Source organism: Callorhinus ursinus, unplaced genomic scaffold, assembly GCF_003265705.2.
Source record: "Callorhinus ursinus isolate GAN/ISIS: 27379988/994484 unplaced genomic scaffold, GSC_fseal_2.0 scaffold12, whole genome shotgun sequence".
NCBI classification, from domain to species: domain Eukaryota; kingdom Metazoa; phylum Chordata; class Mammalia; order Carnivora; family Otariidae; genus Callorhinus; species Callorhinus ursinus.
The window spans coordinates 61,920,893-61,945,507 of NW_027397074.1; the positions used below are offsets into that span (position 1 = coordinate 61,920,893).

General features: G+C 40.5%; 1 protein-coding gene across 3 annotated transcripts in view; it reads right to left on the bottom strand.

Annotated features, from left to right (window-relative positions):
* TSPAN12 (tetraspanin 12) overlaps positions 1 to 19,344 on the bottom strand; it is a 62,059-nt gene extending 42,715 nt beyond the window's left edge. The window contains exons 1-5 of one of the 3 annotated variants that reach the window (XM_025865719.2): positions 19,223 to 19,344; positions 18,803 to 18,971; positions 17,728 to 17,863; positions 5,271 to 5,353; positions 4,085 to 4,220 (exon numbers count right to left, since the gene is read on the bottom strand). In XM_025865719.2, coding sequence (XP_025721504.1) covers positions 4,085 to 4,220; positions 5,271 to 5,353; positions 17,728 to 17,793 — 285 coding nt within the window. In that variant the 5' untranslated portion in view covers positions 17,794 to 17,863; positions 18,803 to 18,971; positions 19,223 to 19,344. Of the gene's footprint in view, positions 1 to 4,084; positions 4,221 to 5,270; positions 5,354 to 17,727; positions 17,864 to 18,060; positions 18,207 to 18,802; positions 19,070 to 19,222 lie in introns of those variants that run through there. The other 2 variants (XM_073899122.1, XM_073899123.1) reach the window with 2 other exon arrangements.
* Between the last annotated feature and the right edge of the window lie 5,271 nt (positions 19,345 to 24,615).

Consider the following 24,615-nt stretch of genomic DNA (forward strand, 5'->3'; position numbering starts at 1 on the left):
CTGATTCAATGACAGTATATTTTAAGAAAGCTTTACAAGTGCTTCCATATAATCACTAGCCATATGTAAATGTTCTGGAATAATATAATTGGGAAACAAACAAACAAACACCTTCCCTTTGAAACACAAGGTCCTTGGTCTTAAAAGTGTGAGGTGCTTCCAAGGTAAGTCCTGACCAGCACTTGGCTAACTGTGGTTTGCTGGAGGTAGAATGTAGATTAGCATCGCACTCTGACAAGTGCTGATCTCCTGATGGTGACATTCAGCTGTTGTCGATATTGTAAACATGTCTGCTCAATCTGTTTACATTCCCCTGAGCCGGCACCGCTTTCCTAATGCCTATGTTACTAGCAAGGTAGGACTGCAGTAACAAATGAATTTCATTTAGTCTATAGCTAAAAGCCTTGAGAGTAGTACCCAACTAAGGTTTAAAACCAATTTCCATTTATTACAGGAAAATGAATGAGTTGGATTGAATGCATTGGACTTCTTTAAATATTAATTAGGATAATAAGCTAAAGGGCACAAAGGAAGAAAACATGAGAGTCGCCTTGCAAATATTTGCCAAAGACCTAATATCCTGTCATATTTTGCATTCATGCCCCTCCGCTCCTTTAAGAAACCATCTCCCCTTAAGGATAGAGAACAAACTGAGGGTAGATGCAGGGAGGTGGCTGGGGGGTGGGCTAAATGGATGGTGGGGATTAAGGATGGCACTTGTTATGATGAGCATTGGGTGTCATACATAAGTAATGAATCACTAAATTCTACGCCTGACACCAATATTACACTATATGTTAACTAACTAGAATTTAAATTAAAATTTGGGGGAAAAAAAAAGAAGTCATTCCCCTTGACCCTATCTAAGAGTCAGGCTTATCCTTTTTTATTTTATTTTATTTCTTTTAAAGATGATCATTTTCATATGGGGTTTTAACAATTTCAGTATAAGTTCAAACAATAAACCTGCTTGAAATCAACCCTGGTGTTCAAATAACATCCAAAGATAAGGTGGTGAGGATGGCCATTTATTTCTTGCACCGAAATGAAGATCTGCTTTGATTCCAGTATAATTACAGGTTAGTGGGTCAGTCTCCTCATTGAAAATCTCACTCTGTTCATGCCTTCCTGGCTCCAATCTTCCCTCTGAGATGCTGGCTGCCTACTCGCACTATTCTAATGTCCTGTCCATTATTCGATTTGATAAACATTTATGAAAGCTACAGGCAAGGTGAATAGTTCATATTATCAAGTTGTGTGTAGTCTGATAGTTAGGGCTGGTTATAAACAAAATTTATGATTAGGGAAATGTGCTGGGCTTCAAAGGTTGAGAAGCATCTGCTAGAGACAGTAAAGGCCCAGTGAAAATGGGCTTGGCAGCCAGAAACATTGAGGTTTGAATCAAAGCTCCACAGATTATTGCTGAGTGACTTTGGACAAATTACTGAACCTCTCTGAACCTCATTTATAATTATCTACCTTAGGTGATTGTTGTCAGGTTGAAGAAATGAAAGATCATAGGGAAAATGTTTTATATAATGTAAGAAACATTTATAAGCACTTAGGAAAAGGCAGCAACTGTAAAGTAAAATAGTGAAGCTGTTAAAAATATATTGTACTGGGGTGCCACAGTTTGAATAGCATATTCTCCATTCACTAGCTAACTCAGGCAGATCAGCCAATCTGTGCCTCATTTCCTCATCTATATTATGGGAATAACAATATCTATCTCATTAGAATTGTGAAGGAGACAAAATTGATTAATTCATATAAAACTCTTCATATAAACTACTTTATCATCATCATCTTTGTCATTATTATGGTGTCAGTCCCCCATGTCACCTTTGCATCATAAGGTTCTTTCCAGCCTCATAAAGTAGCCTCTCATCACAGGTATCTATGACTCTTCCTGCCTCAAGCAGAAACCAAATTACTTGGTTCTTCATCAACTTGCTTTACAAGCATTCAAGCAGCCTAACGGAATGCATAAATGGTTCTCAAAATATGTTCCTAAAAGTCTTTGAGATCCATGGAATATGCTATCCCACCCCACCCAAACCCACAGTTCCAGGGACCATCCAGAATCACACAAGTTGGAGACAGGGGGAAGATAGTTATCCTCAAATTGTTGTGTAAATGGGACAGCATTCTAAGATCCTGGTTTTTGTTTTGTTTTTAAGATTTTATTTATTTAGTTGACAGAGAGAGAGAGCACAGCAAGGGGAGTGGCAGGCAGAGGGAGAGGGAGAAGCAGGCTCCCAGCTGAGCAGGGAGCCCAATGTGGGGCTCGATCCCAGGACCCTGGGATCATGGCCTGAGCTGAAGGCAGACACTTAACCAACTGAGCCACCCAGGTGCCCCTAAGATTGTGGTTTTAAAAAAAGATTCTGAGAGTGGGGCACCTGGGTGTCTCAGTTGGTTGAGCATCTGACTCTTGGTTCTGGCTCAAATCGTGATCTCAGGGTCATGGGATCAAGCCCTGAGTCAGGCTCCATGCTGAGTGCAGAGTCTGCTTGGGATTCTCTCCCTCTCCCTCTGCACCTCCCTCTGCTCTCAATCTCTCCCCTTCTCTCTCTAAAATAAATAAATAAAATTAAGGAAAGAAAAGGATTCTTAGATTTTTTTAAGTCCAAAATACCTTCTCTGTCCTTTAAACTATCAGTTTCATATAGAATAAGTCCTTGAGTTTATGTTTAAATTATTGTCCAAATATCTTAAATGGTAAAATAAGATTCCAAACCCTTCTGACATTCTCCTCACTGTATACCAAAGTGGAAAGAAGTAAGGTCACGGGCATGCTCCCCTTCTCTGAGTGTGGTTTATTTTCTGCAGCACTTTCTGTTTCCCAGTCATGGACATCAAGAGTCCATGAAGCCAAGACTTATCCTCCAAAAAGCCAACTAATACATTCGCACAGGTTGTTCCTGTGAAATTAAAAGCTTTAGTTCAGCTTCACACTAAGATTCTGTTTTAATTGGCTTGGGACGGGAGCCAGTCAAGCACTGGTGTGCAGGAGCTCACTCCTCAGAGCCAATTTGTGCGCATCTCTCCCCAACTCTGCATTCAGTGATCCCACTTCGGTAGCCGGAAATCAACCATGCTGCAAGTATTTACCCCATGGAAAGTTTCAAATGCTACAAATCAGAATTTTTTCCTGCTCAGATATCCAGCATATTAGCACCCCATTAAAATGTTTGTTTAGATTCCCTACAAGAAATTAATGCACAGCTAGCATTGAGAACTACTGCAAAGAAAGGAATATATCCAATGAATTAATTCTTCCGGAATCTGAGATGTCTGCAATTACATGGTAGCAGCCTCACTATCTGGTGCCACTAACATGAAATATTTTATACACTCAGTGTGCTTCAAATACATATACATATATATATATGCACACACATATGTGTATGTATATATACATAAACTATAATTTAAATTGACTCAAATTTTTAATGTTAAGAGAGAGTTTCCTAATTTTTTAATTAGAAGTTGAATCATAGATTTTAGAATCATAGAATGTGAGTGCTGAAGGGAATTTAAGAAGCAATCTGGTCAACTCTTTCAGAATCCAAACAAAACACAACAAAAACCACTAAGATTATGGAAACCAAGACTCACTTCTACCTGCTACCCTATGTAAAGGTGGTGCTGGGATTTGAATATCTATCTGCTATTTCACCACCTGAATTTGCACATGGGTTTTATGGCTGGTTTGTTCAAAAAGGAAGAGAGAGAGAATGAGAGTTCTGTTATAACTTCTTTGTTCTAGTCCCGAGGGACCCATGACACAAGGCAACAACTCATACTTTCAAATGAAAATGTCAACACATCACCTGGGTGAAATAATTAAATAGCGTACATATTTCCATACCTCCCCATTTGAGGACAACAAATACTTGTGCTAAAATCATCTCTCATGGAAAGAACGCTTCCCTTCTCACAGGATGTTGAACAATTACCACAGATTAGAGACCCGCTATCACGGTTCCCTAAGCACGTAATCTTGTGCGCTGATGAAAAAAATAATACAGCACTGGTTGGTCTTTTCTCCCATAATAAAAAGAAGATGTAAACACCATACCCATGCAAGAAGCAACAGATTTCTTTTCACTGTTCCACAGTATCCTAACATTCCCACAATGATAAGGAAACAGCAAACAGCAATCATGACTGGATGGACGACAGGAAAATAAGTCAAGATGACAGCCTCCTCTACCCTGAAAGAACAATGATGTCATATTATACATAAAACATAACCAAAATGCACCGAAGACACAGTACAAGACACAACGGAGACTCATGTTCCTAATCCTTTAAATCATCACGCCTCAAAGCGGATGACTGTGTAACTCTTTTCAAAATCACTGCGCTATCACCGATTTGCTTGCTTGTCTTGTTTTTGTTTTGTTTTGGTTAGTTTTTTACACAAGTGGTAGCATTTCTACCTCAACTCATTTAAAATCTCTTATAAGATAGGGGTCCCCAGTAAGAAGTCCATCCACTCTTAGCTCTGCAGCCTTACCCTGAGGGAAAGAACCAGGAATCTCCCTCTCCTCTGACCTGGCCAGCACCTTTTCTGCCGCCGACCGATCCTCCCCCAAAATGCAAAAGACTGCTGTGTAAAAGGAAATTGGTCTCTATTAAAAGAAAGAGGAAGGGAGGTGATTGCTGCTGGAAAACTATGAAAAAAATCATTAACCAGAACCATACTAGTAAGAGTAATAGTAACAACAAAAATTAGCCCTTACTGTTTACTAAGCTCCACTGTGTTAAGGATTTCCACAAAAATGCACCTCAGTTCATTCTCCAGACATTTTAGAGGGATGCATGGGGAGTCCCCATTCAGAGATGAAGAAATGGAGGCTGGGAGAAGTTAAAGTAATTTGCCCCTTGTGATATTAGTGGATCAACCTTTTGAAATTTGAGAGGAAAATGGCAATGCTGAATTTGGTTTTCCTTAGCTGAGGGATCTGAAGGTAAGCAGGCTGGCAGCAATCTTCTTATAGAAAAGTAGCTATGCTGTCCTTTACGCACAAATATGACGCAGCGGCCACACTGTCCAGAGGACAGGCAACTGGTGTTACCACACCCAGAAATGTTCGCAGGGCAAGTGGCATACCTTAAAGAGAATGCTAGAAAATGCAAGTGTCTGTGATAAAGGATTGTGGAAGAGCACTATCATCTAAACCGCTGAGGGCCAAGTTACTTAGAAACTAGAGTCTAAGGAAACCTGATGAAAGAAAGCAATCATTAATTATAAAGCCTACCTTGTTTCTGCAGTTAAAGTCAGAACATTATTTAGGTAGTCCCTCATCCAAGCAGAAACTGCCAACACACTGATGGACATTAGCTGGAAAGAAAAAAATACAAATTGGTGATCAAGGATTTGTGCAACATTCTCTGCAGGATTAATCATTAAAACAATTAAGGATTTTTTTGTTGTTGTTACATGAGCATTACGCTTTTTCCCAATTACCGTTTAGAAATTCACTATTGTTATAAATATCTGCAATTTCATTTTGTAATCCTGTCATAGCCACTAAACAGAATGTCACCAAAGGAGGACACAGATAGCTAGACAATTAAATAGCTGATTCTAAGTTCAAGACAAGAATTGCACAAGATGAAGAGGCCACCGAATGACTAAATTATCAGATGTGAAAGATGAGCCTAAAACATGTCATTTATAATCAGCAAGGAAGCAATCAAATCCATACTACTGATGTTGCCAAGAAAGTGGCAGGAGAAATTGCAAGGACTTCCATTGTCTAAAGGTCAAACAGTTTGAGCATCAAAATAATAGTAATAATAACAATAAATGCAATGATTTGAAATATCAAAGATGCTAAAATCTGTGAATGGATAATACTACTTAAAACTCTCTTGTCACCTTTGTAGGATGGTGGATACTCAACTCATTATTCAGAAAACTGGTAAGAATCCAATTTTTTATCCTACCTTTCCTATACAAACTAAAGAAAGAGCCAAAGACTTCATGAAGGTTTTTACAGAATTTCTGTTAACACATGCAGAAAGCATAAGAGTATCACTATTTACAACCCCTACGGAAATAAAGAATCTCTAGGCAAAGATCCTCAACGACTACCCAAATTATTAGGTCCGCAGTTCTCAGTCCTCCTGTGCATCAAAATCACCTAGGACTCCTTTAAAAAAAGCCAGAACCACCCTGGATCAATTCTTGAAAGTAGGGCCAAGGCATGAGAAATGTGTAAGACTACACAGATGTTCTAATGTGCAGTCAGGGCTGAGAACTGCATAGTGTGAAAGGCTAACTTCTAGAATGGGGAGATCAGGCTGAAGTAAAATACCAGCCCCCACCAATTAGTTTTAGTATCACAAGAAAAGATAATGTGTCCCCCCAACATGGTGCAATCAGAAGTACACAGAGATACCTTTGAAGTATTTTTTCCAAAATGTCAAACCTGCATCTAACCAAGCCTCCAGCTCTAATTATCAGTTTATAGGAAATACAAGGAATAGATTTAAACTTGTTAAATGCCCCCATGGGGATGCAATCAGCAAAATCAAGAATATGAAAAATATCACAGGACAAATGATCTGGTTTCTTTAATTAAAAAAACTGGCCAAGTGGAAAAAAAAGACGGAAGGAGAAACTATTATAAATTAAAAGAAATTTAAGAGATTACCCAGATGCAATATGTTGACCTGGTTTGGATCCTGATTCAAACAAAAACAGCCACAGAGAGACCTTTATGAAATGACAGGGGATATTTTCACATGATTGGATACTTTGAAAACGTTAAGAAGTTATTGTTTGAGATACGACAATGGTATGATTTTTTAAAGTCTCCTTATATATGTGTTTTAAATTGTCCATAATTAAAAAAAAAACAACCAACTTTTTTTATTTTTTTATTTTATTTTTTTTAAAGATTTTACTTATTTATTTGAGAGAGAGAGAGAGAATGAGAGATAGAGAGCCCGAGAGGGAAGAGGGTTCAGGGGGAGAAGCAGACTCCCTGCCGAGCAGGGAGCCCGATGTGGGACTCGATTCCAGGACTCCAGGATCACGACCTGAGCCGAAGGCAGATGCTTAACCAACTGAGCCACCCAGGCGCCCAACTTTTTTTTAAAGCAACCTTGTAGAACATGTTCAAAATGAGTCTTCCTGGGAAGCTTTACAAAAAGTTGAAGGTTAGCCCCTAAGTTCTGAAGGTCTTTCCTACTTAGATGGACAAGCGTGCCTTATACTTATCTTAAGAACTTAATTTGACTTTAATTTGATTTTTAATAATTTCTGGCATCTTAATGAACATCAATTACCATTATGCACTACAGATTTAGCTTTTAAATACTGAAATAATGAATATACAGGGTAGGAATGGGTCTATACTGACGCAGTGCTCATGAAAATGCTTTCTGGATAAAGGCTCCAAGGCAAACAGAACTGGCAGAGCTCTGTGGCCTCTCGTAGGGAAATATGGCTACCTGCTTAAAAATCAGGTAGTGAATTTGCTCATTCTTCATTCAGTGGCAAATATTTATTCAGCACCTGCTATCTGCCTCATACCATCTGTACTAGATTTGGAGACCCAGCAATGAATAAGAGATGCTAGATCTCAGCCTTTGTGAAGCTTCTTGTGGGACACAAGGCAGATAATTACAGACTATAAAAAGTACCATGAAGCACAGAAAAATGAAGTAATCTGTTCAAGGTCTTATAGACCCTAAATGGCAGAGCAGAGATTCAAATCCAAGCCTTTGGTCTTTGGAGCTTTAGGCTTAGTCTCTAACTACCTTCCAAGTTTAGAAATGAGCATATTAATTTCCACGGGGAGGACACTAGCCTGCACAGCATGCAGGGTTCTTTTTTTAAAAGGGGAGGCATAGGCTGGCGTGGAGTCTGTAGTGGCCAGGCTAAGTCTGAATGTCCTAACTATATTCTTTGGTGAACAGAGTCTCAGGGGTCAATGGCCTAAAACAGAGTAAGAATCCTGGGACCACAGTTCTGAGAAGAATAAGACTAGTTATTACTATCCTCATTTCTGGTGGGAATAAAAACAGATTATTAACCTAATAAAAGTTACCCAGTGGGTCAGCCACAGTTTATTAATCATGCTTCTAGCTTCTGAATTTGATGATTTAACATCTGTTCTATATGTTCAAGCTGGACACACCTTGGTCTGAACAAACTGATAATATGCCTGAGCCAACTTGCCTTGGCTGCCTGCCCTCTACTCCCATTGGGAGGAGTCCTTCTCCCAGGTTCACACTTTTCATTTTCAAATACAAACCAACCAATCCAGACCCCACACACCAACCACCTCCTCTACTGCGTGCTCTCACCCTGGGCCACTCCACACCTGCCGTGATCACCCCAAGGACTAGGTGCCAGACAACCAAGGATAGCCCCTGTACTCCAGAGGCTGCTGAAAGTATTTAAACTAGCCAATCCAAAACCTACTTCCTTTGTCTGGCCTGTTCCTTGTTGATGTAGCCACGGTAAAAGTACATGCCCAGTCCCTCTCTTTCTCTCTGCCTTGAGATGGACCCCAGTGCTTTCCCTCTTGGCCCTCGTGATGAGACATGTACTCTCTCTCTCTCTCTCGTGATCTGTGAGTATAATAAACTATCTTTTCAGTGGCAGTCACCGGATCTGTTGGCTTCTCCAAACCTAAATAATAATAGAACCTATTAAAACACACAGGGCTAGCAGGGGGCCCTGGACCACGTGATTAAATCCGAGCCTACACGTTCTCCCTCTACTTGGCTGTATGTGGACCTTTAAATACCTTGTTAAGTTTTATGGGGGGAGTGGGGGACAGGAATGTCTATTAATGTGATATTTTATTTAATTACTTTAAATTATTGCACAATTATAAATAATTCTCTCCTTTCTTTATCATTCTTTAAAGTAATAACTGATGAGTAATAACTGATCTTAGTTTCTCCATCCTCTAATTTCTTATAGGCTGTTTAGCCAATTTTCAATATCATAGCTCTGATAATAAATTATCAGGTTCTTCATTTTGGTATAGTCTATTATCAGTGGTCATTTATACGTTATTCTTCTGTTTATAACAAGAAATGTGTAATTCTTTTAAGTGGTATATTCCAAAACATTTCTAGTAGCATAGAATGGCTAAGTGCATGAGCTTTGAGGTAATTCTTCCATTCAAAAAATATATATTGATCAACTGCTCTTGGCCAGGTCCTCTGAGATGTGCTGGAGATACACGGATGATGGTATGGCAGTAACAGGCACCATCTCTAGTCTTTGGTGAAATTTTCTAAGAGGACACACATTAATCAACCCATCAAAGATATAAATGTGTAACTGCAAACGGTAGTAAGCACTGGGAAAGAATAACACAAGTTGCTCTAAGCCTCCTTTTTGTGGTGCCTGACCTATTCCATAGAGTCAAAGGGACTTCTCTCAGAGAGGAAGCTCTGAAGGTTAATTACCAAGTTCATTAGGGAAAGCATGGTTGAAAAAGTACATTCCAGTCGGAAAGAAAAGAAAAGATCCCAGGATGGAAGGCAGCAGGACATGTTCAAGGAAGGGAAACTGGCATGTGTTGAGAATGAAAAGCCAAGCAGGGACCAGATAACACAGTCTTAGAGGCCATTAAAGGCATATGGGCTTGGCCATAATGACTGTGAGAAACCACCAAATCCCAAAAACCTTGGTTGGAATTCCACCTCTGCCCCTTTTTAGCTATATGGCTTTGGGTATCACTGAATCTGTCCTAAGCCTGTTTCCTCACATACAAACTGTTTTGATAATAAGCCCAACATCACAGAGGATTTATGTGATGAAAAGACAGAGTAGGGTTCTTCTATATATTACCTAATACTACTTCAAGTCTCTTTTGACCTCAGGGCTTTCTCTTAATCTTTCTCAGTCAGCTTAAGAGACAAGATGACTCCTAAATCAGTTCAGAAGAATCTTCAGATATTTGAAGGTCTAGTGAATGAATAAGGGATAAAGCTCTGTGATATAGCTACCTATTGCACTTGCACGGCCCTTCCTAGTTTTGACATCTCTGAAACTGAACTCATTTCCATTCCTCTCAAAACCTGCGTGTCCCTCCCACTGCATTTCCTATCTCGGTAAATGGTAGAATCAACGCCTCAATCACAGAAACTGGCAACTTGGCAGACAGCCTGAACCTCTCCCTCTTCCTCAGTCCTACATCTAATTACTTTCAAGTCCTCCAGATTGTTCCCGCACCACGGCTGGTGAATTCCTCCCTGCTTCCTACCACTTCTGGCTAGTTCAGGCCCTCAGTCTCTTGCCAGGTAATTATAATCACCTTCTAACGAACTCTCCAGCTCACAGATTCCACCTCAGATTCACCCTTCAATAGCTTTAGGAAACACAGATGGAGTTCTTCTGCTTATACAGCTCCCCCAGCTGCCCCTAGGGTGCCTGCCCAGCTCTCTCTTTCACTACCCTCAACTTTCTCCTAGACAGTCAAATTCAAATGCTTCAGCAGGGCACAGAGGCCCTCTTCAATCACCTTGAAGCTGTCTCCTCAGTCTGTTCCCTGCCAGCACGTTCTCATGCACATTCTGTACCCAGATGACAAAAAACTGCTTGCACTTCTCCAACATGCACCATGCAGAGGCCCCCAAGACCCTGTGTCTTTCCCCATGCAATTCCCTCTGCCTGGGATGCACCCTGCCCCAGCCCTTCCATCCTCAGGAGCAGAGCAGGGCAGCCCTACCCTTCAAGGCCAGCTCAGATAGCTAGCATGTAAAGATCTTCTCCCAACTCCCTCCTTACCTACAGCCAGGGCTCTTGGACAGATTTCACAGGGCCATTATCAATTGCTTTCTATTTTCACCCACGCATCTCACTCCACAAACCACTGCCTACAGCCCCATCACATAGAAGAGTACCAGGCCCAGGAGTGAGGCCCAAGAGATATTCGATGAATGAATGAGAAAATAATTAAATTAAAGAGAAATGATTTCAACTTGCTAGATGAACTCTAAGAGAACATTAGCAAAATTAGGGGATGCTTTAAGAAGAGCTAAACTTTGTACCACTGGAAGTTTTCCAGGAGAGAGATGCTTGCTGAGTTACAAGATCGAAGATTTATACATCAGGTCAGAAGCTGGTTTAAGTGTTCTCAAGTGTCCTTTAAACTACAAACTTCTACTTGACTCTACTGTTCTTTTGCACAGTAGTTACCCAAGCATTGTAGCCGTGCCCAGAACATTAGTCAAAATAAATAATATCAATCCAAAGCCTTATCTTATGGCGAACAATCAACTCTGAGACTAAACTGTTTTTTATTATGACATTAGTTCCAGCTGCATTAAATGTCTGAGAACAGTTTCATTCTCAGGGAGTGATGTTACTCACCGGGGCTGAGAAAATCAGAGCAGTAACAACATACAGAGTGCAAACTCTAGCAAGAAACTAAGCTAAAAGGAGATGAGATCACTTCAATACTAACCTTGATGCTATTAAATCTAGAAGCACAAATTATGCAAGCCACTCAGGACTCCTTACTAATAATGGTATTTTCTACTGATTTCCAACTTAAAATAAAATAATTCTTCAACTGTCATTCATCGTGATTAAATGATTAGGAACACTGTGGCTATCATATGTAACTAGGCATATAACTCCTTATTACATTTTCTCCAGTATTGCAGAATATTGTTTGTAGTTCAAGAAAATGTTTAGAAAATAACACAAATATTACTTTAGAGAAATATATTTAATATAATACTTAGCAGGACATTTGCCACATTCTGTCTTGCAAAACATTTAGAAAATGCTAGCTCTCAACAAATATTTGTACATATGAAATTTGCTGTGTTGGAGACATATTCTGGTTTTGCTCAAATCTAATTATGTAAAAATAAGGATTGAATCAAGCTGTTTTCCAAATCAGAATTTTATGTGTGTGCACATTCCCCAAACTTGTCATGAAATGTATGCCTATAGTTTCCACCAGATAGCAAGAGCATAGTCACAAAAGAGACTTTTAAGTCCTTCAACTGTCTGCCATCCATAACATATAGTCTCGTATAAGGTAACAGTGACACCAATAATTTCTATTCAAGGCTGACAGATGTTTAAAACCACCTACCTGAACTTTCCTTTTTATGTCAAATCTGGTAGCAAAGAACAGAATGCAGAAGAGAGATGGGGAACTTAGTTACAGTTCTAACTCTACAGAGAACTTGGACAAGTAATTCAAACTTCTGGAACATCTGCTCATCCTGAAAATGAAGAATTGGACTAGGTGCTTTTAAAATTCCTTTTTGTCTTAAAAAAAAGGATTCAAGTTGTGATTTATTGAAATATAAAGGTAAATCAATTCTTAATTATTTGGAGGCTGGCAGCCCAATGTCAGTACTGCTTGGGTTTGCAGCAGGGATGTGTCCCAAAGAATCCCCCGTGCCCTTCTCCAAAGAGTCGTCCTTATGAACCACGTGATGGCTCATCTCTGCTCAAAAGGGGCCACGTTGTATAAAAAGAATGTATCAGCTTTGCCCCTGAGACTAAAGTTTATATAAAGTTTATTTTTAAAAAGTGCTAACATTTGGGGTACCTGGGTGGTGCAGGCGGCTGAGCATCCTATGCTTGATTTCAGCTCGGGTCATGATCTCAGGGTCGTGGGATCCAGCCCTGCGTCGGACTCCGTGCTCAGTGTAGAGTCTGCTTGAGATTCTTTCTCCTTCTCCCCCTGCCCCTCCCACTCCCGCACGCACGCGTGCGCTCTCTCGCTCTCTCTCAATAAAATAAATAAATCTTTAAAAAAAAAAAAAAGCACTAACATTTGTTGGAAGTCTCTCCTTTATTCCTTAGAATTAAAGAAAACTTCAATGACTTTCAGAGTATAAAGTTAGGGGCATCAATTTAAAAAGTCATATTTTTATATGACTAAATAAATGGCATGTGAACACAAATGTCCACTTGCCAAGATCTCGTTAGGGTCTGCCAGGAGTCAAATAGCTAAGGTTCACTACCTACGGCCAAGGAGAAAGAAACAGAACATTGGCCTTCTGCTGTTTCATTTGCCCTGCATACATCCCAAAGTGTGAACTAGATTCCCTGTCTACTTTTTAGGTTTTCTTCTATAAGTTTCTTTTCCTAGCTCATTAGAGAAGTTTATCTCTATTGCTACTTTCTTTAGTAATGGTAGGTGAAAAGCAATGGCTCTTATAAAACTTAAAAATATGGGATATTATATTTTTAGAAAATAATAAACAAACATATTTGATAAATGTTAAGTGTTCATCAACTGCAGGAACTTCCAAAAACAACCATATTTATCCATATATGTAATAGCAGAAAATTACCATCTATGAATGGCAAGGATTCATATCATAAAGCCACAGAAGCTGTCTTTAAAATGGAGGAAAGCTTTTGTTTACTTAGATAATATGCCATTTAAACAGTAAAAGTAGGATAAATCTGAAGTAAAAATAACTCATTTCCTTGCTTCTTTGTGGCCAGAATGTGAATCATGGTTTCAAAAGAGTTCTCGGGGCGGTTTACTCACTTGCAGCACATCCCCAGTGACTTCTCCCATGACAAACCCACAACACCCATGAGAAACCTAGAAGGTCCAATATCTGTGTGCCAACTCCAGTTCAGCTGTACTGGGGTTATGCTTCTTCAAAACATGGGAGAGCCACTCAACAGAGGGCAAATCAAGATGACTAGATCCACAGCAATGGAGAAAAAGCAATGCATTTGTGATCTACTTGCTTCCTCTTAGGTCTATGCCTCATTTTTAAAAACATACTTAAAAAAAAAAAAACACTTTAATTTTCAGCTCTCAGAACAGCAAAACAAAACTGTATAGGTCCTCAGTTAAGATTTAATTTTCTTTTCCCTAACATCCTTTTCAGTAGAGAAAGGGAGATGGTACCAATACAGTAGAAAATAGATAGGGAAAAAAAGAATTTCAAAATGCCAAGTGAAGAGTAAAAGGCTACAGCTTTTGATCCCAGAGGTTACACGGGCAGGTTTCGCAGTCTTGCCAAACTAGAGGCAAAAACAATCTCTCTCCATACTCTGAATGTGAAGTCTATTTAAGAAGTTGGGCTTATATGCTACACTGGTTTATTCTGCTTCTGATTACAATGAGAGCTCAAAGCAAGGACTGCTTCCTTGTTCTTCAACATGTGGCACTCAGACCCCCAACATCACAGGGGAACTTTGTAGAAAAGCAGACTTCCAGGCCCAACCCCGGAGGTCCTGAATCAGAATCTGCATTCTAACAAGATGCCCAGGTGATTGGTTTGAGAAGCACTGCTCTAGCAGACTTGGAATGAGGAGGTGGACAGCTAAACCCTTCCTACAGAGGGTGTCTGCCTCTTCACTGCAAGTAAATTCACCACCGTGTCCTGCAGGTCAACTTCTAGCAAACCTTGGAGGAAAAAAATTTGAACCGTGAGTCCCTGTTCTGCCACTTGCTAAAGTTACTGACCTTCTCTGAGTGACCTCTCCTTACCCCCAAAAACAAACAAACAATTTTCCAGGGCTGTTATGAGAATTAGATGCATGAGTAGTATAAGAAAGCCCAGGAACGTGCCTGGCACAAGGTTGAAAACTACATCTGACTCAGTACGGAAATATAGAATCTGCAAACATTGTTTTAACACTGAAAGAATAACGCTAATTCTCCCAAAGTTAGATATACATTTCACACAATTCCAACAAAAATCCCAACAGATATTTTTAGTTATATAAAATAAACTTCAAGTCCATAGGGAAAAAGAAACCCTAATGAAAACAAGAAGGGTGGGTGCTTTGAAAGAACAGAGAATATGAAAGAATATTTAAAATCCTAGAGAAAAAAATCTATTAAAAACAGCACATGAAAATTTGTTTAACTATTGTATAGTAACAGTATAAATGAAATCAACAGGCAAACAATAAGGCAAACCTATATGGTAAATATGAAATATTTAATGAATATGAATTATGAAATGAAATAATATGTAAGAAATATATATAGGTCTAAAGAAAATTATGCTCATGCTCAACTGCGAGGGGAGGGGAAAAAAAAAACAAAGCAACAGTGAAATAATATTTTAAACCTTTCCAACTGACAAAAATTAAAAGGTGTCAGTACACCAACAAGAGCCAACAAATAATTGTGCGCATATAATGAGGTGTATTTGTGTTCTTCTTCCTAAGGAATAGATTCCCGGGATAGGATTTCTGGGTCAAAGAAATGTAGCAGTGGTAGTGACATTAATCACAACAGCAACAATTACTGCTATTACTAACACCAGCGTTCCTTTGACTACGCAATCTACCTCCCGATAATCTGCTTGAGCATCATTACTGTAGTAATGAGTGGTAACCACCACAAATACTACTATCTACTGTGACTACGACCACATAGAGAACACTGTTATGTGCAACTGTTTCGAGCACTTTGCATGTATTAACTCTAATTCTCACAACAGCTCTAAAAAAGAGGAACTTTCGTCCTTATTTCACAGACTAGGAAACTGAAGCACTATATGTGCCTGGCCTATGTAAGAACTATACAAAGATTAGCTGTTTTGTTATTTTCGATATCACGTATCCTCCAATGTAGCAATCTCACTCCTGTGACTAAATGAGAAAAACAATTTAACAAAAAAATATTGTGAATGTACATATAAATGTACATGAATGGATCTATGTGGACAGGTAAATACATCTTTGTATGAAATAAAGAAAAGTACAGAGGGATGCATACGAGGCGGTTAGCATGGATTATTTTGTTGGGGGTGAAGTTGGCAGAAGAAGAGGGCTAGAGAAAGGGGAAATGGATCTTAACAAATAAATATGTTAGAACATGCACAGAGAAAGTGAGAAAGTTGAAGTACAGGATAACAACAGAGACAGAACATTTTACATTCTTTGGGGATAGAATGAGCCCTGGAAGAATTCAAGGAGTAAGATTTTTTAAGCAAATTCATTACTCAGAAGAGCAATATTTTTGTTAAATGATTGGGGTTCCCCCCACCCCTACATAATACAGATTATTAAGAAAATCCAAATCAGTATTCTTTGGGCAGCATCAACAAAAATCCCAGTAATTCCAAGATTGAGAACTCCATAATTATCCATGTAAAGGCATTATCTAGGAGCAAGAAAACTAAGTGGGGCTACTGATCCTGTCACCATTGGGCCATTTAACCTCTGGCCAGTCACTAACCTACACTTAGTTTTCTCATTCACAAAGTAAGGAAGTTCAACCAGGTCATGAATCCCCTTTTAGTTATAAAAATGTGATGATTCTAAAATTAAAAAGCATAAAGTAGAAGAGTGAAAAACTAGTAAATAGAAGTGATATTTTACATTAAAAAAAAACAAAAAACAAAGTTCAGGGGCACGTGGGTGCCTCAGTTGTTAGGCATCTGCCTTCGGCTCAGGTCATGGTTCCAGGGTCCTGGGATTGAGCCCCACATGGGGCTCCCTGCTCCGTGGGAAGCCTGCTCCCCCTTTCCCACTCCACCTGCTTGTGTTTCCTCTCTCACTGTGTCTCTCTCTGTCAAATAAATAAATAAAATCTTAAAAAAAAAAGTTCAAAATCTTAACCTTATAACTAAGCAGGTAATTTAATGACCCATTGGAAAAGGTACATATTTAGAATTAAAAACTGTAATAAGATCACTTAGTGATTTTACATTTCCACGTAGTGAATTTAACTATTTGATGCTTTTTAATTTTCATTTAGAGAAAAAAACGCTGCCAGTTTAGGTATCTTTCAGATTACTCACTGAAGTAAGGCTTAATTTGTCACTTTAAAATGGAGCCACCCATAGGGACTAGCTCAAACCAAAATGTCATCCTCTAGAGAACACATGTACCTCCTTTATGAGAAGAGGCTGGCAAAACGCAGCCAGTCAGCCAGATAAATAAATCACACATGAAAATTCCTAATAGAAAATGATGAATATAATTATTAATAGAATACAAAATTGGCAAAACTGATCCACTTAAGCACGACAGCTTCTCAAAGCAACAAAGTTTTAATTTTTATATTTTCCTAAGTTTTATAAATAATAACATGATTATTAATAACACTTAAAATTTATGCCTGGGTGCAAAGCATAGAAAGTCACTAGGTCATACAGCATAAAGATTTCCATGAGCTTGTTAAATTTTATGTATTTTATTTCCTTAAATGGTTATGGGATTTTGCAAAAGCATACACAAAATTCCTTAAAACTTTGCCAACTTAGAAATAGTTACATGAAAACCACCTTTTCAGGCTGTATGGAATCTCCTAGAAAAATTTACCCAGTCTTTTGATAGGATATCTGTGTATGAATTCCTACAAAAACAGAGTAAGACTGCTTGCCCCAACCAGATTTTATAGGCTAGTCTGAGGTAAGGAAACAATTTATGGCTTGGACAGTTATCTGAAATTCCTGAAAACAAGCAGTTCCCTAAGTAGTATGTCATAATTTTCTTATCTACAAGCACAAGCACGTGCATTTATTTATATCCCTAGATTAACTTCAAGTCTAATTTTACTGCCACCAGTATCCAGGCGTCGATTTCTTTCTTTCGAATTTACCAATGGCACTTGAGCTAGATCAAAGGCATTTTAAGGTCAAAATTTACTTCTCTGAAAAGTAGAGGGTGCGATCCTATGTAATTAATTAATGCTTAGCCATGCCCTTCGGCGCATTAAGTGGTGGCTGTAGGAAACCGAGTCCAGCCGTCCCCACCTGTCGGTGCAGTGGAACCGCTCGACTTACCCAAAAGAGCAGATTGAGGGCGTAGAGAAGGCAGCGCAGGCACTTCACGGAATCTTCTCTGGCCATTGTGAGCCCCGAAAGGGAAAAGCCCCATCCTTTCACCACATCCTACTCCCACCGGCAAAGTAGCAGCGATCTGCAGGGGCAGGGAGAACAGGGGACTTATCACCGCGCTCCACACCCCCAGCCCATCCCTCCTCGGCCGGCCCTCCGCTGGGTCCCGAGTCTGGTCAGAAGCCTAGGTCATTGGAGACATCGCTTCCTCGATCAGGTCTTAAAGTTGTAATTGTAACCTAAACTCCCCTAAAGTTCCAGACCGGCTTCAGATAACACCTGCTGAGAAGAGAAAAGATTGACTCCCGGATGAATGAAGGCACACAGTAAACTCCCGTTCTCTGGGGACCCGCGGCGGTGTCCTCTGCATTCTGATGAGGCGCTCTTTAAAACCTCCCTCAGTCCACGCCCCTCCTCGGGGACAGCTCAGCTCGGAACTGTCCCGAAGGTTGGAAACCACACTACCCCCGGGAGACGTCAGAGGCGCCGCCGGCGAGTCCGCGCCTGCAAGTGTCCCTCTCATGAGGACAGCTCCTGGGCCCCCCAACCCCGCACCCCCCACCCCATCCGCAGTTCGAGTGTGAACACCGGGCACTGGGGGGCGCGGCGCTGAGCTGGGATTCCGCCCGGCGACTAGGGTTTCTTTGGGAGAACGTGAGAAATGGTGCTTCGGCCCGGAATGATGGATTAGCCCGGGGCGGGGGCGGGAGGGGCGCAGGGGAATTAGGACCGGTGCAGCTGTGCAGACGCCGGGTTAGTCACTCACGTCCCCCTCCCCCGGCCGCGGCCGCTGCCGCGACCCCGCGCTCCCGGCCGCCGGAGCAGCACAAAGCCGAGCGCGGTCCCCCGCCCCGCCACCGCGTCCGCGTCCGCGCGCCCCCGGCAGGGCGCGGGGGGAAGCGCCGGCGGCGGGCAGCCCCACCGCCAGCCTCTAAGTAGTTGAGCACACGGCGCCGAGGACAGCCGCCGGCGGGCTGGCGGGACAGCCGGCTGGAAAGACGGGAGACGTGCGGCCACTCACCGTCGGCGCTGGGCTCCGTGCCCCACTCCCGCCGGGGGACGGTCGGAGACGCACTGCGGGGGCTCATCAGGGCAGGGACGCTCCTCCGCGAGAGCCGAAGGGCTGCATTGGCTCAAGCAGGAGACGCTTCCTTCTCTTCCTCTCCCCCCGCCGCCGCCGTCGCCGCCTCCTGGGAAAAAGAAAAAAAAAAAAAAAAAAAAGAGTCCTGGGCAGCAGTTGCTGGAAAGTCTCTGTTAAGCCACCTCCCAGCGCCGCTGTCCCTCCCAAGTCCTCGCCAAGTCCGGACGAGGCAGCGGCGGCAGCCAGGGCCAGCTGCACAAACTCTCAGCGCATGCTCCGGCCTCTGGCTGCCCGGGTTGGATCTGAGTGGGTGTTTCTTGTCCCTTCACCCGGCGTGAGCCCCCCGAAGGGGCGCCTCACCTCCACAAGACACGGTCCAGAAAGAGAGAAAGCCTATGGACTTTGGGAAGGTCCGCGCAGTAAATCCCTTTAAAATGGTGGTATCCGAGGAGGGGAGGCTGGGTTATAACCATAGGGAAACAGACTTTTATTATATGAAAATATTTGTGTTTGAGAAGGGGGGGTTGGTGAAGGAGTGGCCCAACCCAATTCCTGCAATGAGAAACTAGTTTTCACAACCTTTCTGGAACCACCTCCTGTGATTTGTCACTAACATGGTGCCCTATGATCCTTCTTAATGCTTTGTTGTCCTCCTGGTTTCAAAAAACAAAAATAAAAACAGTTCTTCCCACTTCCATGGTGCACTGATAGAATTTATGTAAACACCAGAGTAAACGAGTCCTGGTCTGATATCCAGAATAGAAAGAACATTTTTTTTTTTAACTCTTTCACAAGCAACCCAACGTTTCCAAAATTTTCTCCCAATAAGATTGTCTGAGTTTTAATTGGATGACTTAACCTGCATTGTGTACAGAGTAATGGGTCTTTGAATTTGTTTTTAAACTAGAAATTCAGGAAGTATTAAAGTAATAATAGGAGGCTCTCCTTCCAAAAATACCTTCCCTTTTGGAAGTAAGAAATTTCACACTTAAAAAAAAATCACTCAATCATAGTCCCCATATAAAATTGTGATGTTTAATGCCTCATGATAGTTCATATTTCTATGATTACTTCTGTGCACACTGTGTGGCAAAAAAACTACTAACAAATAAAAATTCCATGAAATACAAGCAACATCTTTGAGAAAACCTAATAATGGAAGCCCTCCTTAAATTTCTTTAGGGGAAAAAAGAAAATTGGAGTTCTGTGTCTCTCATCGCCCGAATGGAATCAGTTGCTGCCTGACCAGAATGACAATGAGACACACACTCTCATTTGGGTAGAGGTAAACTCAAGACTAAAAGATAACCTGAGAGTTCTGGGTTAAGGTTAGGAAAAATCTTGGTAAACAAATCACTAAGCTGAATGTAAGGCAGCAAGCCCAAAGAACACAAAGGTAGACATCCACACAAAAGACCAAGAAAAACCTGCAGTGACCCATCAGATGACTCTAACTCTGGCAGTAAAGGATCTTCTGGAATCATGGAGAAGAGTAAAGAAACCCGTCTTTTTTCCTCTATCAGTTTGTGCTCAAATTAGGCTGTACACCAGCTCTCAGCAGAGGACTGCTGAGAAACCTGCCATCTGAACACTCTTGGTACCACATGTTCCGCTATGAGGTAGAACCATCCCCATTCCAGGGGAGTCTATGACTGCCATTAAAACTGACCAAAAGAATGCAAAGAATTCCCATGTCACTGAACAGAGGTCCTCCTCTACTTTGAGAAAGCAGTTAAGTTGCCTTTTCATAATTCATAAACTTTAATAATATATTTTATTTACTTATTTGAGAGAGAGAGAGAGAGAGAGTGAGTGACTAGGGAGACAGGCAAAGAGAGAAGGAGAGAATCTCAAGCAGACTAGGTGCTGAGCTTGGAGCTCGATCTCATGACCTTGAGATTGTGACCCGAGCCGAAATCAAGAGTTGGTTGCTCAGCCAACTGAGCCAACAGCTGCTCCATAATTCATAAACTTTTAAGGGCCCTTGAATAATAAAATTTTGAAGGACAGTGCTTTAGAAATGTGTATATCCCACCTCCCTTTAATAAATCAGAAATATAGACCCAAGAGAAAGAAAGTAAAGAAGTTGCTCAATGTTACATCTCTGGTTAAATCAGATTCTAAACTAAAATTCAGAATCCTAAATCTCTAGTATGCTAGCGCAGTGATTCTCAAAGGTTCTGTACATTTGAATCACTTGGAGAGCTTTGAAGAAATCCTAATACTTAAGCCATACTCCACAGCAATTAAATCAGAATCTCTGCAGATGTGGCCTAGGCATCTAGATTTTTCCAAGTTCCCAAGTTAATTTTGCTCTGCAGTGAAGTTTGGAAACCATTGCAACTAGTGCTTTACAGATGCCAGGAAAACCAGCCAAGGAGTCTCCTCAGACTTAGCTGGATCAAATCCCTCCCCTGTGAGCTGATAAATTGGGATTAATATCCCCATTTTACAAGTTCCGAAGAACAGAGCTGCTATAATATTCCTGATAAATTGTCATCAGAGTCTGTGTCAACACTTCCATAGAGGAGTCCTCAGCACATGGGAGGCATGGCTGGGCCTCCAGTACTGGGCACTTCTGATTGTTCAAACCCGACCACGCCTCCTCTGCTTATCTTCTCCCCTTCAACTCTAGCTCTGCCTCTTGGAGTCCACAGCATGAGCAGTCCTCCCATCTGACAGTCCTTCCACTCCTTAAAGGCAGCTAACATTCCCTCCTTCTCCATTTCTTTTCTTCACTAGGACTATAGGAGCATGGGAAGACTCTCTGGGAGAAAAACTTCTTTTGTGCACAAAAGGAAGCTAGAAAAAATAGGGTCATGACTAATTTGAATATAAAGTAACACATTAGAAAGATTGTATCATCTATGCGTTGCCCATGAGGTAGGAACCCAGCTCTGTGGTCATGTCTGCTTCATTATGTTCCTTTTGAGTGTATGGCACCTACAGTGCCACATGCTGAAGATACTAAGAAAGCGATGGGTCTCTATCCTCCAGGAAAAGGAAAAACTATTCTTTTCAGTTTAGGTACTACTAACAGCTACTATTTATGAGCAATCTCATATGTGCCAATCCCAGAGTTAGAAGTAAAACTCAGCTATGCAAATATATACATACATAAATGAAAAATGAAAAAGAGTAAAACTCAGCTATGCAGTAAGGTGATACATGGTTCTCACCCCACAAACAACTCATTTGTCCACATCGATTGCACTCACTCTGTTCAAGTTGTGCAGAGGGAAGGAGCAGCATAGGGACTTGGTTGGAAGGATGAACTTCTATGGCTTCTTAGTATGAGATTCTTACAAGTGCACCTCAGAGGGCTCTTTATAATCAATACAAGAAAGAGACTTAATATGTTTTAAGTAATATGTGCCTGACATAAATGGTGCTTCTTAAAATGTATCTTATTAATTCCTCATAACTACATAGTGAGATACTGAGACTCAGATGGTTGATTTCTCCAGCCCCATACAGGGAGTAAGTAAAGAAACTGAGATTTTAGGATCTGTCTGACTCTTTCTACAGTTAATCTGCATTACAATAATATTTCAAATTGGGGTAAGGATTCATTGGCAAGTCTCATGAAGAGAAAGATTTTAGACATTTTTACTAGTTCTTGAGAATATGATGCTGAATTCCAGAAATACATATACTCAAACTATAATTGGTAACTCTACTTTCACCTTTTACCTCTGAAAGAGTGTATTCAATTGGACCTGAGAAAAACCTTTCATTACTGAATTAGGTAAATTCAGTATTAGGTAAATTGCTCTCAACTACAAGCCTAATGTTGTCAAATAAAATGCAAGGTTGCCAGTTAGACTAGAATTTCAGAGAAACAACAAATAATGTTTTGGTATAAGGATGTCCCAAATATTGCATGGGACAAATACCCTCATTGAGCATCCATATACTAAAAAACTATTCATTGTTTATCTGAAATTCAAATTTAGCTGTGCATCCTACATTTTTATTTATTTGCTAACTCTGACAGCCCTAAGCAAACTAGAAAATTCAGCTGAAAGTGCCACAGCAGTAAGGATATAAGTAAACATACTATTTCACATTACAGTAAGTCCAAAAAGAGCAACTCATCCACTCGACAGTGACATCAAGGAATGCGTTCTTTCTCTACCTTACTCTTCTGATGTGCACAAGGTATAAGCTAGTGTCCTTGGGCTTCCTCTTCTCATGATTGCAAGATGGCAGTGCAAATCCAGGCATTGTATTGAGTTATTACTTCTTCTAGAGGAGGAGGAATTATTCCCTTCTATGGGTCTCTCTTAGGATCAGGGAAACCCCTCCCAGAAGTTTTGTGGCAGGTCATCCCTTGTGATTCATTAGCTAGAGCCCCATCTCATACTCATGTATGCGTCAGTTATTGGCAAAGCCTGCTGTGACTGATTTAAAACAATCAGAATGCATTCCGTGTGTCTTGGGTAACACTTCTCTGAAGCATATGGCCAAACAGAGGAGGATTGATAACTGAAGAGAGGCAGAATTCTGGTTGAACTTCAGAATGGAGAAAAGAATGGATGCTACCATCTTCTTTCCTGTTCACTGCTAAAACATCCCAGCTTTCAGCCAACTATTTCTCGGCAGTACTCAGCAAAGGCCCATAGTTACTGAGAGAACCACTGAAGCAGGAACCTACTGGCAACAGCAAAAGATCCTAAGAGAACCCCATCACATCATTTCCATCTCATTACATAAGCTTACATCTCGCACCCGTATTTGCCTTTGTACACTATACTATTGATTAAAGGATTGCCTAAATCAGCACCCTCATAAAAGCCCCAGAAGACCCTCCTCTTGAAGTTTAACCAAACTCAGCATCTGTACGAAGTTCAGAGATTTGGACTAATTTCATCAGTTTACATTGGTACAAATAATCTAGTCTTATTCAATAAATATTTATTTCAGTTACTACAAACTCAGAATTGTGGTAGGAGATACCAAAAGTTCTAACATAATTTTGACTCTCAAAGAATTTATAACTTCATTAGCATACTTCTCTTCAGAAGGCAAAATTTATAGAATGTAAGAACTCGTTCCCTTTGTAAGAAGTCTTAATTTACAGTTCTTTGAAACAAACTGTACAGGTTCCATTTACAAACAGCTGCTAAAGCCTACCTTTCCGACAAAGATCCCTCAGGAATTATTCCATTATCCCACTACATCAGCTTCTTGTCATGCCCATGATGTAACAATAGGACGAGCATAGTGACGATGAATACCAGAGATTTGTCTTCATTTGCTGTCCCTTCCAATCCACTGGCTGTGTTTTAAAGCTTTCGGGTTTCTCCAAAAGTGCATTAACATTTATTTATTTACACTAGATTAAAATATTTAATTTTAGAAACTATTTTCAGTCAGTGAATGCAAGCTCGTTAATGTCCTCATCCTACCATGTACCAAACCAACCATTTTATGTGACAAAAACAATTGTGATTTTGTGGTGATAATTCAGCTTTTATAAAAGTTTTACCATTGAAACTCGCACTTTTTATTCCTATGTTATTATTTGTAAGTATGTGTATTATCTATAACGTATATGGCAAACTAGAGATGTAGTAAATTTTCATTTTATATTTCATAGTATGAATGAATAAATGACCAATGAATAAGAAAAAAAGCTAGTGTCTCTGCTTTCTTTGATGATGATCCATTTTGTTCTTTGTAAAGAATTAACAATGGCCATTATGTTTTACGTATTTGCATCGTCAGTATTCTTTCTTGGAAAGCAGTAT